Below are 12,828 nucleotides of genomic sequence, written 5' to 3'. Positions count from 1 at the left end.
CTTCGCTGCACGCGATGCCGGCAAAGCCCAAGACAATGCAGATGTTCGGTGCGCGGAAGCGCGATATGTGTCTTGTACGAGCATCGAACTTCCCATCTTCCGCAGCAAGTGCCAACTGCGTAGATGCTTTTCAGCGGAGGAACTGTGCTGTCGGCTGTCGCCAGTCGAAAGTCCGACACATTGAGTGTGCCTGGAGCCACAAGAGCTAATTAGAAGCTTCGCAGGAGCTTTCTAATTAAAAACATGTGTTCAACTTTAAGGCCGTTTTTCTCGGAATGGATTTTTTGCTACTAGTGGTGCTGGGGAAGGCGACATCTCAAGAACCGCTCTTCAGATTTGCATGCCATTTCTTTTATTCTGTTCCTGAATGACTTTGCGAGGGGGTAACAGGCTTGCTTTTTTTTGAAAGCTGGTGTAGTTAATTTTTTATGAATGTGGTCACTACTGGCTACACAAAATTCAAAGTTGTCTTAAAATTTTTTGGAGGGGAAATTAAAGGAAAGGGCTCTGTAGCCCCCTGGGATGTGAGGATGCGCGACTGTCATGCGTCCCCTGATACGTTGTTTTTCCACATAGCTCCCGTCTCCTGTAATCCGGCTTCGCCACGTGGCCTGGGGCCTGCGGCGGTCGGTGTGGTTGAAGCGCAGTACGAGAGATGGCACGAGTGTTGCGCTTCTAGCGCCGCCTCACGGCGGGGTTACTTGGTTGCGGAAGGGAGAAGACGCTTCCTTTTTGGCTGTGGGTCGGCGAGCGCCGCAGACGTCCCGCGCGTGCACCGATACATGCTTCTGCGAGACCGTCTCGCATGGCCTCCTTCGAATGCGTCACCGTTCGCGTGACCCAACGTGCGAACGACCTGGCGTTGGGATTCAGCATGGGGCGAACATTTCGCTCGTTATCCGGTCGCGGTGAGTCGGACTTCTAGATTTGTCGCGTGCCCATCTACATGTTTTGTGGATAGCAACCTGGCTAGCAGGCATTGATCTATGAAAGGTGCAATAAATGCCCTTGTGATTGTTTGCACTGCTGTGCTGTCGTTCCTTTGTCCTAAGAGCACAGGTGAGAAGCCCACAGGCTGCATTCCACAATGTTATTTGGCAATGTTAAAATCATAACATTCCAAAGCAGGTTATCAAAGCATCTGATGCACAAAGTGCATTGACTCAGTCAGAACTGCCCTCATTAATTGTACATAATCAAATTTGGCTTTCAAAACTTCACCCTCACTTTGTAATAAAGGTCACATTACATTCACAGAAGGGCAGATAGATGCTGAAAAAAAAAATACCAATGCAGTCCCATGGATAAAAAATAATAAGAAGAAGGGCTGGGAGGTAAGCTTTCGCTAAGAAAACAGCTTCCCCAAAATTGCTGCTCTGTAGTGAATTTTTTAAAATGCGAGCCATAAACCCTGATCCCTTTGCATGTCACTGTACCTGAATACGTCCAGTAGTCCTTCCCAGAAGTCCCACAACTGTCTCAAGCATCTTCTCTACAGGCAAGTTCTTTGGATTCTCCTGCAATGAAGAAGTATTTTTTAAATGACTTTCAAAATTTAGGCCGAAGGAAGTAGGCAGTGCATTTGTACCTTCAAGTTACACTGAAGCGGATGAACAGACTCTGAAACAGTAATTGCAGCATGAGACGCCAGTCATACTATAAGTTGCCAAAATGATTCATTCAGCCTCGTGCTGCTCGCCTCCTGGTTAGTAGAGATGGTAAAGAGACTTCCCAGGAAAGGCAGTGGTCCCAGTTTTTTACCCCTGGATCGGGGGTTTTTTGACCCCTGCTCTCCCAGTACACCATGATGGGTCACTCAGTAAGCATCAAGCTAGAATCAGGCATTTATCAGTTTTTCCTCACTTCCACCTCATTGGAGGTCACAGCCAAACTTACTTTAAAGTTCCATTTGTTTTTCGGTACGCTTTGAGCTATCAGTTATGTTCTGACTAACCAACTTAAAAAAAAAAGTTCTAGGGTTATAACATGTTAGAACACCAACCTGATTATGAGTCATGACGTAATGGGGGTTGGGGACTGCGAAGTAATTTGAACACCTGGGGCTCTTTAACTCTTTCCGTACCGCGCCCATTGGACATAGCCCGCCAACGATAGTTTAAAATGACGTTTTCGAGACCGTTCGCGCCGCTCACATACACACTGCGCTATCGTATGTGAAGGAGGAGAACTATATTTTTGTTTTCTATGCAGTTTGCTTTTTTTCTGACCAGGCAGTGATTTTTGAACATGCTTTGATGTTTCGCGATCGTCAAAGTAGAAAGCAAAAATGGCTGCCCGCTATCGATTGTTTGAAAGGGTACTTTAGAGACCTTACACACCGCTCACGGACACACTGCACTATTGGACGTGAAGGAGGAGAACTATAATTTTGTTTTCTAAGCAGTTAAATTTTTTTAAGCCAGGCAGTAATTTCTGAATGAGCTCCGAAGTTCCGCGATCGTCAAAGTAGAAAGCAATGACGGCCGCCTCTGGGAGCGGCGCAAGCGCTTCAAAATATCACAGATCTCGTGATTCCCGTGGGTCTGCGGCTGATTTTATCGATGTATCATGCAGCAACGAGTCTCAGGATGCTGCCTATTCGTCAGACTTTGATTCTTGAGAGCGACGACGACACAAACCAGCCCAGAACATCCGCAGCCATAGCCCGGCACGCCCTACTGTAGTGTTGGCAGTTAAAATTTTTGTAGTGGAATACCTGATCAATGAAACATTTTTATTTTTTCAGAGATACTGCCTATTAGACAGCAATACATTTTGTATATCTCATAATATTTGTTATATATTTTTCTTAGTAGATATAAGCGTGTCTTTACAAACATTGTTCAATTTATTCCACAATCTTGATCCTGGCAATTTGTCTTTTTTATGACATACACCTCGTTAATAAAACATTTATGCATGAAAAGTGCATTCATTCAGCTTTTCGTTTATGTATTACATAAAATATTTAGTGCAGTATTTTCTTAAAAACAAAAAAAAATCTCGTAACCTACAAAAAACACATATTTGCCCCATGGTAGGGAAAGAGTTAAGGGGGGACACCAGTCTCAAAAACCGAAAATTGCGAAAAAAAAAAGAAAATTTGGGGGAACTACCTGTTTCACCATTTATAATGGCTTATCTACACCGTATCAAAATCATTTGACCAAAGTGCACCCCAAGTGTCAGAATAAAAAAATTTTTTTGTCAGCAAGGACAGTGAGAAAGGAGTCCAAAATCGCGCAGAAGCACTGGAGTTCACGGGCATATTTCTCGTCTTTCCCTTTGCTGGGCGCTGCCATCTTGGTATCATTCGAAAGCTCAAAGTTCCGCCTTTCAGTTCCCTGCATCCTTGTCGACAGTGGCAGCATAGAAAAAGCACGAACATAAAACAATCAAAGGACAGTCTGACGAAGCTAGCGATGCACGCGACCCCCCTTATTGGTCCAGTGTGCCAGTACGCTGAGAGGCACCTCGCGACTGGATGTTGCTATGGAAACTAATACCCCGATGATGCAAGTGCACCACTTATATGCTAGGCCTGCCAGCGGATCTGCTTCGAAAACTGTTGAACTGCCATTTCTTTGTTGATTCTATTGCGAACTTAAAGCAACAAATCGACCCTCTTAAAATAAAAAAAAAACGAAAAGAAAAACTGATTCAGCCCCGACAGTGGCAGAAGCTGCGCGTTACGTCAGCCTCATGAATGCAATCGTCGTGACGAGAACAGGGGCGCGATAACGTAACTATTCCAAACGAAAAGTATTCTGAACTCCGGCAGCTGGCAATGAAAAAGGTGCCCCGGGAGTTCTGCAGCACTACTGCGCACTTGCACGGAGAATATGTAACGCCAACGAGGAATCTGCCATGCAAGTGTTTGCTGAGAAGAGGGGGCTGGCTGAGAAGCTGGCACGCAGCTCCAGTAAGTTTGAGACCGCTGTCGTCGCGCTAGGTCGCCGCGGCATCAAACGAAAGTAACACTTTTGTCGTGCGAAGTGAATAAATACTGCATGTCTCCTTCCCCTTTCATTGTACTCTCTCTGAGTTCCGTTTTCGTCAGGTAAGTGGGTGATCTCATGCTATTTCGGTTAAACAGTACTACCGTTTAGTACGTACTTTTTCTGAGCTCCGGTCAACTACGTTTTAACGAGGTGTCACTTTATACTCATTTTTTACCGCTTCATAGGTTCCTGGAATACAGGACTTTTCGGCACCAACATTTAGTACGTCGGGAAACTGTGATCATATGTTACATTTTCCGGCCCCTAGATCACAAGCAAATGCACAAGCCACGCGCGATCGAAAACAATATATAGCTGCCCACCATGGCAGCTTCACCGCAATGCTTGCCCGCCCGTCTCACGTGAAAACACCGGTGTGCACTCAGTTTCCCATTTTGATACCAGGAAATATTCTCCTGGATTGTCGCATGCAGCATTCACAGCTATGATTACCAATCCTATTGCGATAAGCATCTTTGCCTATCTGTTTCACAGCGCGTGGCGCCGTCGGAAGCGTAGCACATGCTTTTAATAAATGATAACCAAAACGCGCTGCTGTTCCCTGCTAAATAGGATGTCGTTTCAAATAATTTAAGTAACTTGCACTGAGCAAGCTATGGTGTCGAGAGTACGCATTTCTCAGTCGAATGAGTTTTGGCAAATGCCTTCGGTGACGAACGGTATTAAGGCAAATGCCATTTGATTTGCCCGTGTGGCACCATGCAAATGACATTAAATCTTAACAGCAGACACCAGTCTTAAAAACAGAAAATCTAAAAAAAAAGACTTTTGGGAGCTACTTGTTTCCGTTTCTGTAATGCCTAATTTACATCATATCAAAATGGTCTGTCCAAAATCACACCCTAGGCATGCAAAAAAAGTTATTTTGTCAGCACGAATGGCGAGAAACGACCACAATATCGTGCAGAAACACCGGAGTTCACGGAGCTATTTCTCGTCTTTCCCGCCGCTGAGTGCCGCCATCTCAGTATTGTTCAAAAGCTCAAAGTTCCGCCTTTCAGTTCCCCGCATCCTCGCCGACGATAGCCGCATAGAAAAAGCGCAAACGTAAAACAATCAGGGGTCGGTCTGACAAAGCTCGCGATGCACATGGCCCTCCTATTGGCTCAGTGCATCAGTGCACTGAGAGATGCCTTCTGATTGGCTGTTGCTATTGCAATTAGGCTTGCACATTAGCTTGTCTGCTAGGCATGGCAGTGGGTTGCTTCGAAAACAGCTGATACGCACTTTATTTGTTCATCGTATTGTGAACGTAAGCCGCAAATAAACCCTCTCTAAAAAAAAAGTTTGAAACCAAACACGCGTTCATGAAAAGCAAAGTGCAAGCCATCTCTGCTTCCTATGGCAAGAAAGGGGAGACAAGTATCCCAAGGTTCAGATGAGCCTACAAGATCGCACCGGAGATAAGTCACTGCGTAGTGCAATCTCATACCGCACCGGCAATAATGCAGCAGCGAAACTAACCATAGCCCTCTGTTCACATGTGTAGGTTTACTTTGCAGACCGCAGACAATGTGCCGATGCCTATTCCCGTGCCTCTTGCGTGTACGCAGGTTTGTGTTGGTGCATTCCAGATTTTGTTACGAGCCTATATGTGTGCTTAAGTCTACACCAGCCAAAGAATTTTGCATTTTTATTTATACTGCAATTATTACTTCCCGGTTTTAAAGCTGGAAATTTATATTTTCCCAGTTTATTAAGGTTTCTTTTTTTTTTCTCAAGTATAGCTTTCTTAGTCTCAAATTTTGGGATCAGCGCTGTGTCCCTTCTACTCATTCAATTCTCGTCATTCTTTTTTTCTCTCATTGCAGGCGAGTCAGAGAATGCACAAAAACTATGCCACAGTGTCTTAGGACCCTGAAATATTTTGAAATCATGCGGAAATCACCAAGAAGAATTTACATTTGTAAAGCTACAACTTTAGAATTTCATAACTTTGGCTAAAGTATAGATACAAACATTCAAGTGCTAACTTGCAGTATTTGAACACCCAGGGAGATACCTGCTTCATTTCAGCTATGTTGTGGCAGTGCCTTTTTTGCAAATCACATCCCAAATTTTTGACACAAGAATTGTAACTACCGTATCTACTCGAATAATGATTGCACTTCTTGTAAAAAAAATTGCCGCAAATTCAGGGGTGCGACCTTAACACGAGTGCAATCATTATGAAAGTAAATATGGTACTTTCTTTTATTGACCTCAGAAAAAATCTAATTGCATGTTTATATGCAGCACTGATGATTGGATGTGTCCTGAAAGTTTCATGTGTCATGTGCCTGGCGAGTTTCAACAATGGTTTTTCTGGATGCCATGTCCCCTCACATTTAATGCTGCTTGCTTTTTTGTACCTTTATCGAAACACAAATTTTGGGCTCCATGTAATACTCGGGCCTCGATATCCCAACACCATGAACAGATGGAATTTTTTTTTTTTGCACAGCGGAGCCTATTATACGTGTATATTCTATGAAGTATAGCAAGGAAATTTTTTTGTTTTCAATTTGGAAATTAAGTATTTTGCTACAATTTCTGCGACATCATTGCCATGTTTTGTGGGCTTGTATTCAATAGACTGTAATATATCTATTAAGGATTAGATAAAAAATGTGCTTGCTATCCTTCATTCCTTAAAAATAATTTTTATAGTGCCATTTATTTTCCACTGTGGCCTTAAACAATGTAAATGAAATGTTAATTATCATAGAAATTAACTTGCCTACAAGAAAACGAATTATGTATTTGAAAATCAACACGAAAGTCTTAATAAGACTAGAAAGTTTCATTAATATTGATGAAAAAGATGATGAACATTATTTCAATAGCAGTGTCCTCCCTTAAGGCATCAGAAAGTTAATGTCATTTTCTGTGCCCATGTGGCACAGGTACCAAATTTTAAAAGAACTCGTTAATTCAAAACTTCGGATAATTCGAAGTAGCCGCTGTGGTCCGCTTAACAATGTATTGAAAGCATATGTAACGCATCCCGCGAATGGACACTGAAATGCACACTGACACCGATAATTCAAACTTTGTGCCATCGTGCATGGGGAGAGTGCTAGTGTGTGGGAGCATGTTGGCAACGCTGGTGAGGCTGGCTTCGATGCGTGGGCTGCGCCGCTTTGCTCTTTTCATCTGCGGCCCTTTGTTTAGACCTGACTGGAGAAAGAAGTATTTGCACTTGGCCCGGTGTGGCCAACGCCTCTATTGCAGTTCGCTTCTCTCCCTCTCTCAAGACATTTAATATAAAATGCGGACGTGACGCTGAGTTATTCTTTTCTTTCTTTTTTCATGTGACATCTTGGAAGCTATGCTCTTGCTAGGAGGTGTTCTGCCGAGAAGCAGCACCAGGTAATGTCTGAAACAAAGGTACCACGACGTTTATCGGTGCTCGCAGTACAAAAAAGCATAGCCTTTGACATTCATGGCTAGTACGCAAAGGAAAGCATTGCTGGGATACGTGCTTGGAAGCCACCTGTACGTACAATGGATCTCTACAGTGTGCAGCCAGTGCAGCTACGAAAGTACAATGAAGAACAACGTCACAATGGCTTGTGGTACATTTTGCAAGTGCATTTTAGAGCGCAGCTCCTAGTGCCGAGGTGAACGTTGGTGGCACAAAGGCACGTATGTAGTCCAACATTTTCGGCGTTTGAGGCCAGTCACGCTACGCGGCTTGTACTGCTTCAGCCGACATGCCGTCCCCTCTAGACTTTGACGCAAGCGCCATTGGCTGCTTTCTTCGGAGCATGCGCAGAACGATTCTTTTCATCACTTTCCGCACTTCCACGAAAAAAAAAAAAAAAAAAATACACCTACAACCACACTTGCTTTTATTATGCATAGGCTTTATAATGGTTGTGGTCAACAACAACAAAAAAGGTGCCTTTCGATTCTTCTCGTCTGCACTCGTGGGCACGCAACAAACCGCAAGCGGCAACGATAGCTGGCCCGTTTACACTGATAGGTTAGGAGTGTACAGCTAAGATATTCCCCACCCTTAGCGGAAACGTGCCGTATTAGGATCGTGGTGAAGACAAATTCCGCAGTTTCCACAGCATGCCCGCCATGTGTTTCTATGTCACTGGCAGCTAAGCGCGCCCATCTGTTTCTGTCCCCTCAAAGTTGACATGGCTACGCTTTGCTGCAAACTTGACGATATTAACGATATTATTCATTACAGATATGGAAGAAACTGTTTCAATGCACGTAATGTACTCACGAGAAAAAAAAAATCGGGTTAAGCTTGCTCCGCCGGCCGCAATTTTTGTTTTGGTGTCCCGCACTACATACAGCGGCAGCCACCTATTTGTTGACCTGTTGTCATCTCGCAGCAAACGCAAAAAAAAAAAATTTTTTTCTTGCGGGAAATTTACCCCGCGCAATGATCACACCCCTGAATTAACGTCAATTGTTTTGCACAAGAAAGTGCCATCATTATGCGAGTAAATACGATAAATAAATGAGCACTGCTTCACCAACAAACAACTTTGGTTGTGATACTATGAGAGCAAACTGACCAGGCTGAAGGGTTCGGTGCAACGCATGACAGAGTGTGCCGACAGCACCTGCAGGCATTGCGTGAGCAGGGTGTCATTGGTGTCGGGGCTGCTCAATAGCAGACGTAGCAGCGGAAATGCGAAGCAGAAGGCAGGGCTGGGCAGACGACGGGCATTCGTCGGGGAGCAGGCCAGGTCGTGGAAAGAAGTGATTACCCGCGCCATGCACGAGTCCATGTCCTCCTCTGTCCACCGGGGGTCCAACTCGCAGCTGGGGTTCGCTAGCCGCAGAGTCAGGTAGCCCACTGACGAGGCTGAAAACCAGAGACGGCAGCGAGCAGACTGTGATCACATTCAGTATTATCATTTTCAAATCAAAGCGTTCTTTGCCGACCTTCCCACAGTTTGGCGGAGGTCTTTGATTTCTCACTGGATGTCTTTGTGGACATAAAGTGAAACCTTTACATAATGAAGTTGGTAAAATCAGCAATTTGCATCCTTATATTGAAATTTTACTAAGTTGAAAGTTAACCGATATATTTACAGTTGCTGTGAGGTTTTTCTTACACCTTACACGGAAGAGGTCACAAAATTTTCCAAATTATTGGGCAATTGGAAAAAGCAGATTTGAATGAGGAAATGATTCATTTTATTGAATTTGAGAGCAGACGACGAAAAATGCGGTTTCATGCCATGTCAACGATACCTTCATGTCGGCGGTACGACACAAAGTCCCCTTTGCCCGAACGGCTGATAGTGTCCCCCACAGTGGGACGACACTATCATGAAAAATGCCTGCAGTGGGGAGCAATGCTTCATCTGCCTTTCACTTCAACGACTGCAACTCGAAACTATGCAACCTCCAGTACTAAACACGCAGGAAGAGGGCGCACATGATGCCATGCCATCTTGGCTTGTCCACTCTTTGCACACACGGTAGATTACCTCTAAATCAGGGCATGCGCGTTGCATATGCGGTCAGCCACGCTGACATGGCTCGGCTGGAAAAGGAGAAGCACACCAACCTGCCCCCTCCCTTTCTCCCCTTTGTGCACCAGGTCGTGTTGTCATGCACTCGCTCCCTTGTCCCCTTTTCCATTGTTCGCATGGGAAGACTGCACTCGTGAAGCCACCATCTTTCTCATCTAACCCTAACAACACACAGCATGCGGGGTGCGATAGGGTCTTGTCGCACTTGGACTTTATGCAGAACGTGACATTGCTCAGCTTCGGCAGTCAGTCTTGGTTGCATGCGATTCGAGAGGTGCGTTTGTGGGCAAGCGCTTGTAAATTCAACCGTTCAACCATCTGCATTCGCAGAAGTTTCCATTTATTGTCTCGGTATTCCTTCGCAGTGGCAGTGAAATTTCGTTCTACTGAAATCATCTATACAACACTTCTTTATACTGAGGTTCTAAATACATGGTGTTCTGCAAGCAATAAATTATAACAAGCTTAATAGTTCATTATATTGAAAATTTCATTATATTGAAGTTCATTATATTGAGGCTTAACTCTTTATAGGAAACTTATATGTGCTCTGAATTCAAGTGCCAACTAATGGACTCATATAAATCCTGTACTAAGCACATCCTGCAGGACCGTAATAAAGTTTTCCAGTCCAGTCCTAACTGCCAAAGTAGTGCGAGTAAATGCACCTCTGTTCTGTGTAAAAAAATTAATTAAAAAATACTGCGTGAAACCTTGACGCATAATGTTGGCTCATAGGCATGTCTAAAGCACGCCGATTTCTTAATGAAAGAGCGCATTATCTTCAGCAGCTTCTTCAATTTCATTGACCTCCTATGATTTTGCCATTAGATATGTGCCGCTGAGTGTGTTCCCATTCTTGGCTAATCCACCAGAGTTCACATTTTGGAAACGATGTGAAGTAAAGCTTCTTATGCCTTCTTAAGGTTCAGCACGTGTGCTTGGTTTGTTTCCTGCCGAGTAATCTTGGAAGATGGTGCATTAGTAAACTGGGCCGATGCTGAAGATGGCATGATAAAAGGTGGGCTGATCCCTGAGACTGTGTAATCCAAGGCCAAGTGGATCACGTAGGTGATGGTGGGGTTTTCCATGTCTTTATGATTTGTAAAGCAAGCACGTAACGACTAAGCTGCAAAATTTTTTGCACAAGATTAGCAGTTGTATCTAATTTATTTTATCGCTTCACGAAAACTTCACTTTACACAATTTCCAAAATGCGCATTGGATCTGCATAATTTTTAGCCCTTAAAGACCCCTTGCCGGGTATCACATACGGTCATCACAATGGTAATCATAATAAAAAAAAAGAGAAAAAGAACAACAAACAGTGAAAAAAAAAAATAAAGGAAACCAGAGCAGTACTTGGTATACATTTCAAATCTGCAGGTGTAAAGAACGTACCCAAACACAAATTACGGTCATAATGTGAAAGGGATAACAACCCCCTGATTTTCTAGAATGGTATTTGGTGTCTCAAGATTTTGCTTTGCCGCTAAATTCAGCTTTGATGTCCCAAGAAGCTCTTTCGTGTGTCTTTAGTAGTACCTATAAATGCATGCTCACATATGCTTCTCAGCACCAAATTTTTTTAAAAATTAGATGGCAAGGAAATGAACTACGCCAAAGTTCATTGAGGAACTTTACGACAGCCTTTTATGGCTATTAAGGAGGGACACCGGTCCCAGAAAACAAAAAACTGCAAAAGTCCCATTCGTCTTTTTTAGATCATGTTTCAGTAGCTATAGGCACATTGATAATATTGTCACAGCCTAGTAGGAGACGGGAAAGCCGGTGTCGAGGACGTGTAAAAGCACTTTATGAGAGCAGTCAACGCGACGTCGTTGTCGTCTCTGTTTTTCTACTCGCGCGCTACTTCACCGTCGTTCTCATTGCCTGGCACATACCCGCGGTGGCCATATAGGAAGGGCATTTGCCCCCCCCCCCCCCTTAAAAAAAAAAAAAAAAGGCATCGTCCCGATGAACCAACCGCCGAAGGCTGTGCACAGACGGTGCAAGGTTGAGGTAATGAGGAAATGCATGGCTTCATACGAAGCACGTGCACAACCTCGGGCAGATGCTGCTGGCGTTTGGAGCAGTTATGGCTGTCGAGGACAACTTCATAATTCACATCGCTGATGCGGCGCATAAATGTGTACGGTCCCGAAGTATCTTCGCAGGAGCTTCTCAGCCAGCCCCCGCCGACGAATCGGAGTCCAGACCCACACCTGGTCACCGACGTTGAATGTGATGGGTCTGTGCCGAAGATTGTAGTGTCAGGCATCGTATTCCTGTTGTTCTTGAATTCGCAAATGCGCAAGCTGCCTGGCTTCCCCTGCGCATTGCGTAAGCTCCTCGGCACCAGTCTCGTCGTCACCGCACTCGTGTGGCAGCATTGCGTGCAACATTGTTGTCACTTCGCGTCCGTAAACGAAGTTGAAAGGCGTCACGCGTGTTGTCTCTTGGTGAGCCGTGTTATACGCAAATGTAACATATGGTAAAATCTCGTCCCCAGTTCTTGTGGTTGACATCGATGTACATACTCATCATGTCTGCCAGAGTCTTATTCATACGTTCTGTCAGCCCATTGGTTTGGGGATGATAAGCCGTGGTCTCTTGGTGAGTGGTACCACTTAGTCGCAACACTGTATCCAGAAGCACAGCCGTGAACGCAGCTCCTCTGTCTGTTATGACCACTGTGGGAGCGCCATGCCTTAGGACAATGGCTTCGGTGAAAAATCGCACTGCTTCGGCTGCTGTTCCACGTTGGATAGCACCTGTTTCGCCATATCGAGTAAGGTAATCTGTGACGACGATTATCCATCTATTTCCGGCGGTAGACAGTGGAAACGGACCTAAAGGGTCCATGCCAATTCGCTCGAACGGTGCTTGCGGTATCTGAACAGGATGCAGCTGTCCAGCTGGCCTGCCGGGTAGGGCTTTGCGGCAGCACTGGCAATCCAGGCATGCCTGTATGTAACGTTTCACGATCGACGCAAGTCTCGGCCAATAGTACTTTAGCCTAATTCTTGCCAATGTCCAAATGCAGCCTAAAAGACCAGCGGTCGGCTCGTTGTGACAGGCATGCAGGACTTCGTTGCAAAGAGATGCGGGAATGACGAGTAGGTAGCTGCTGCCACTAGGTGAAAAGTTCTTTTTATAGAGAATGTCGTGGCGTAAGCAGAATGAAGGCAACCCTCTGGCGAATAACCTCGGCACGCTGCTTGTTCTTCTCTCTAAGTAATCGAAAAGAGGAACAAGTTCTGCGTCCTCACGTTGCTGTCGCGAAACAGCCACAGTATCTAGCACGCCTAGAAAAG

The 12,828-nt window shown here is 44.8% G+C and overlaps 1 protein-coding gene across 1 annotated transcript in view; it reads right to left on the bottom strand.

Annotated features, from left to right (window-relative positions):
- The window catches only part of l(3)80Fj (lethal (3) 80Fj), a 413,275-nt gene that overhangs the window by 231,513 nt on the left and 168,934 nt on the right, over positions 1-12,828 (bottom strand). The window contains exons 24-25 of the mRNA XM_075686799.1: positions 8,543-8,835; positions 1,437-1,517 (exon numbers count right to left, since the gene is read on the bottom strand). Of these exons, the coding sequence (XP_075542914.1) occupies positions 1,437-1,517; positions 8,543-8,835 (374 nt within the window). The remainder of the gene's footprint in view (positions 1-1,436; positions 1,518-8,542; positions 8,836-12,828) is intronic.

This window comes from Dermacentor variabilis, chromosome 3, assembly GCF_050947875.1.
Source record: "Dermacentor variabilis isolate Ectoservices chromosome 3, ASM5094787v1, whole genome shotgun sequence".
Lineage (NCBI taxonomy): Eukaryota > Metazoa > Arthropoda > Arachnida > Ixodida > Ixodidae > Dermacentor > Dermacentor variabilis.
Note: the sequence above shows the minus strand (reverse complement) of the source record. Positions and strands in the feature narration are given on the sequence as shown.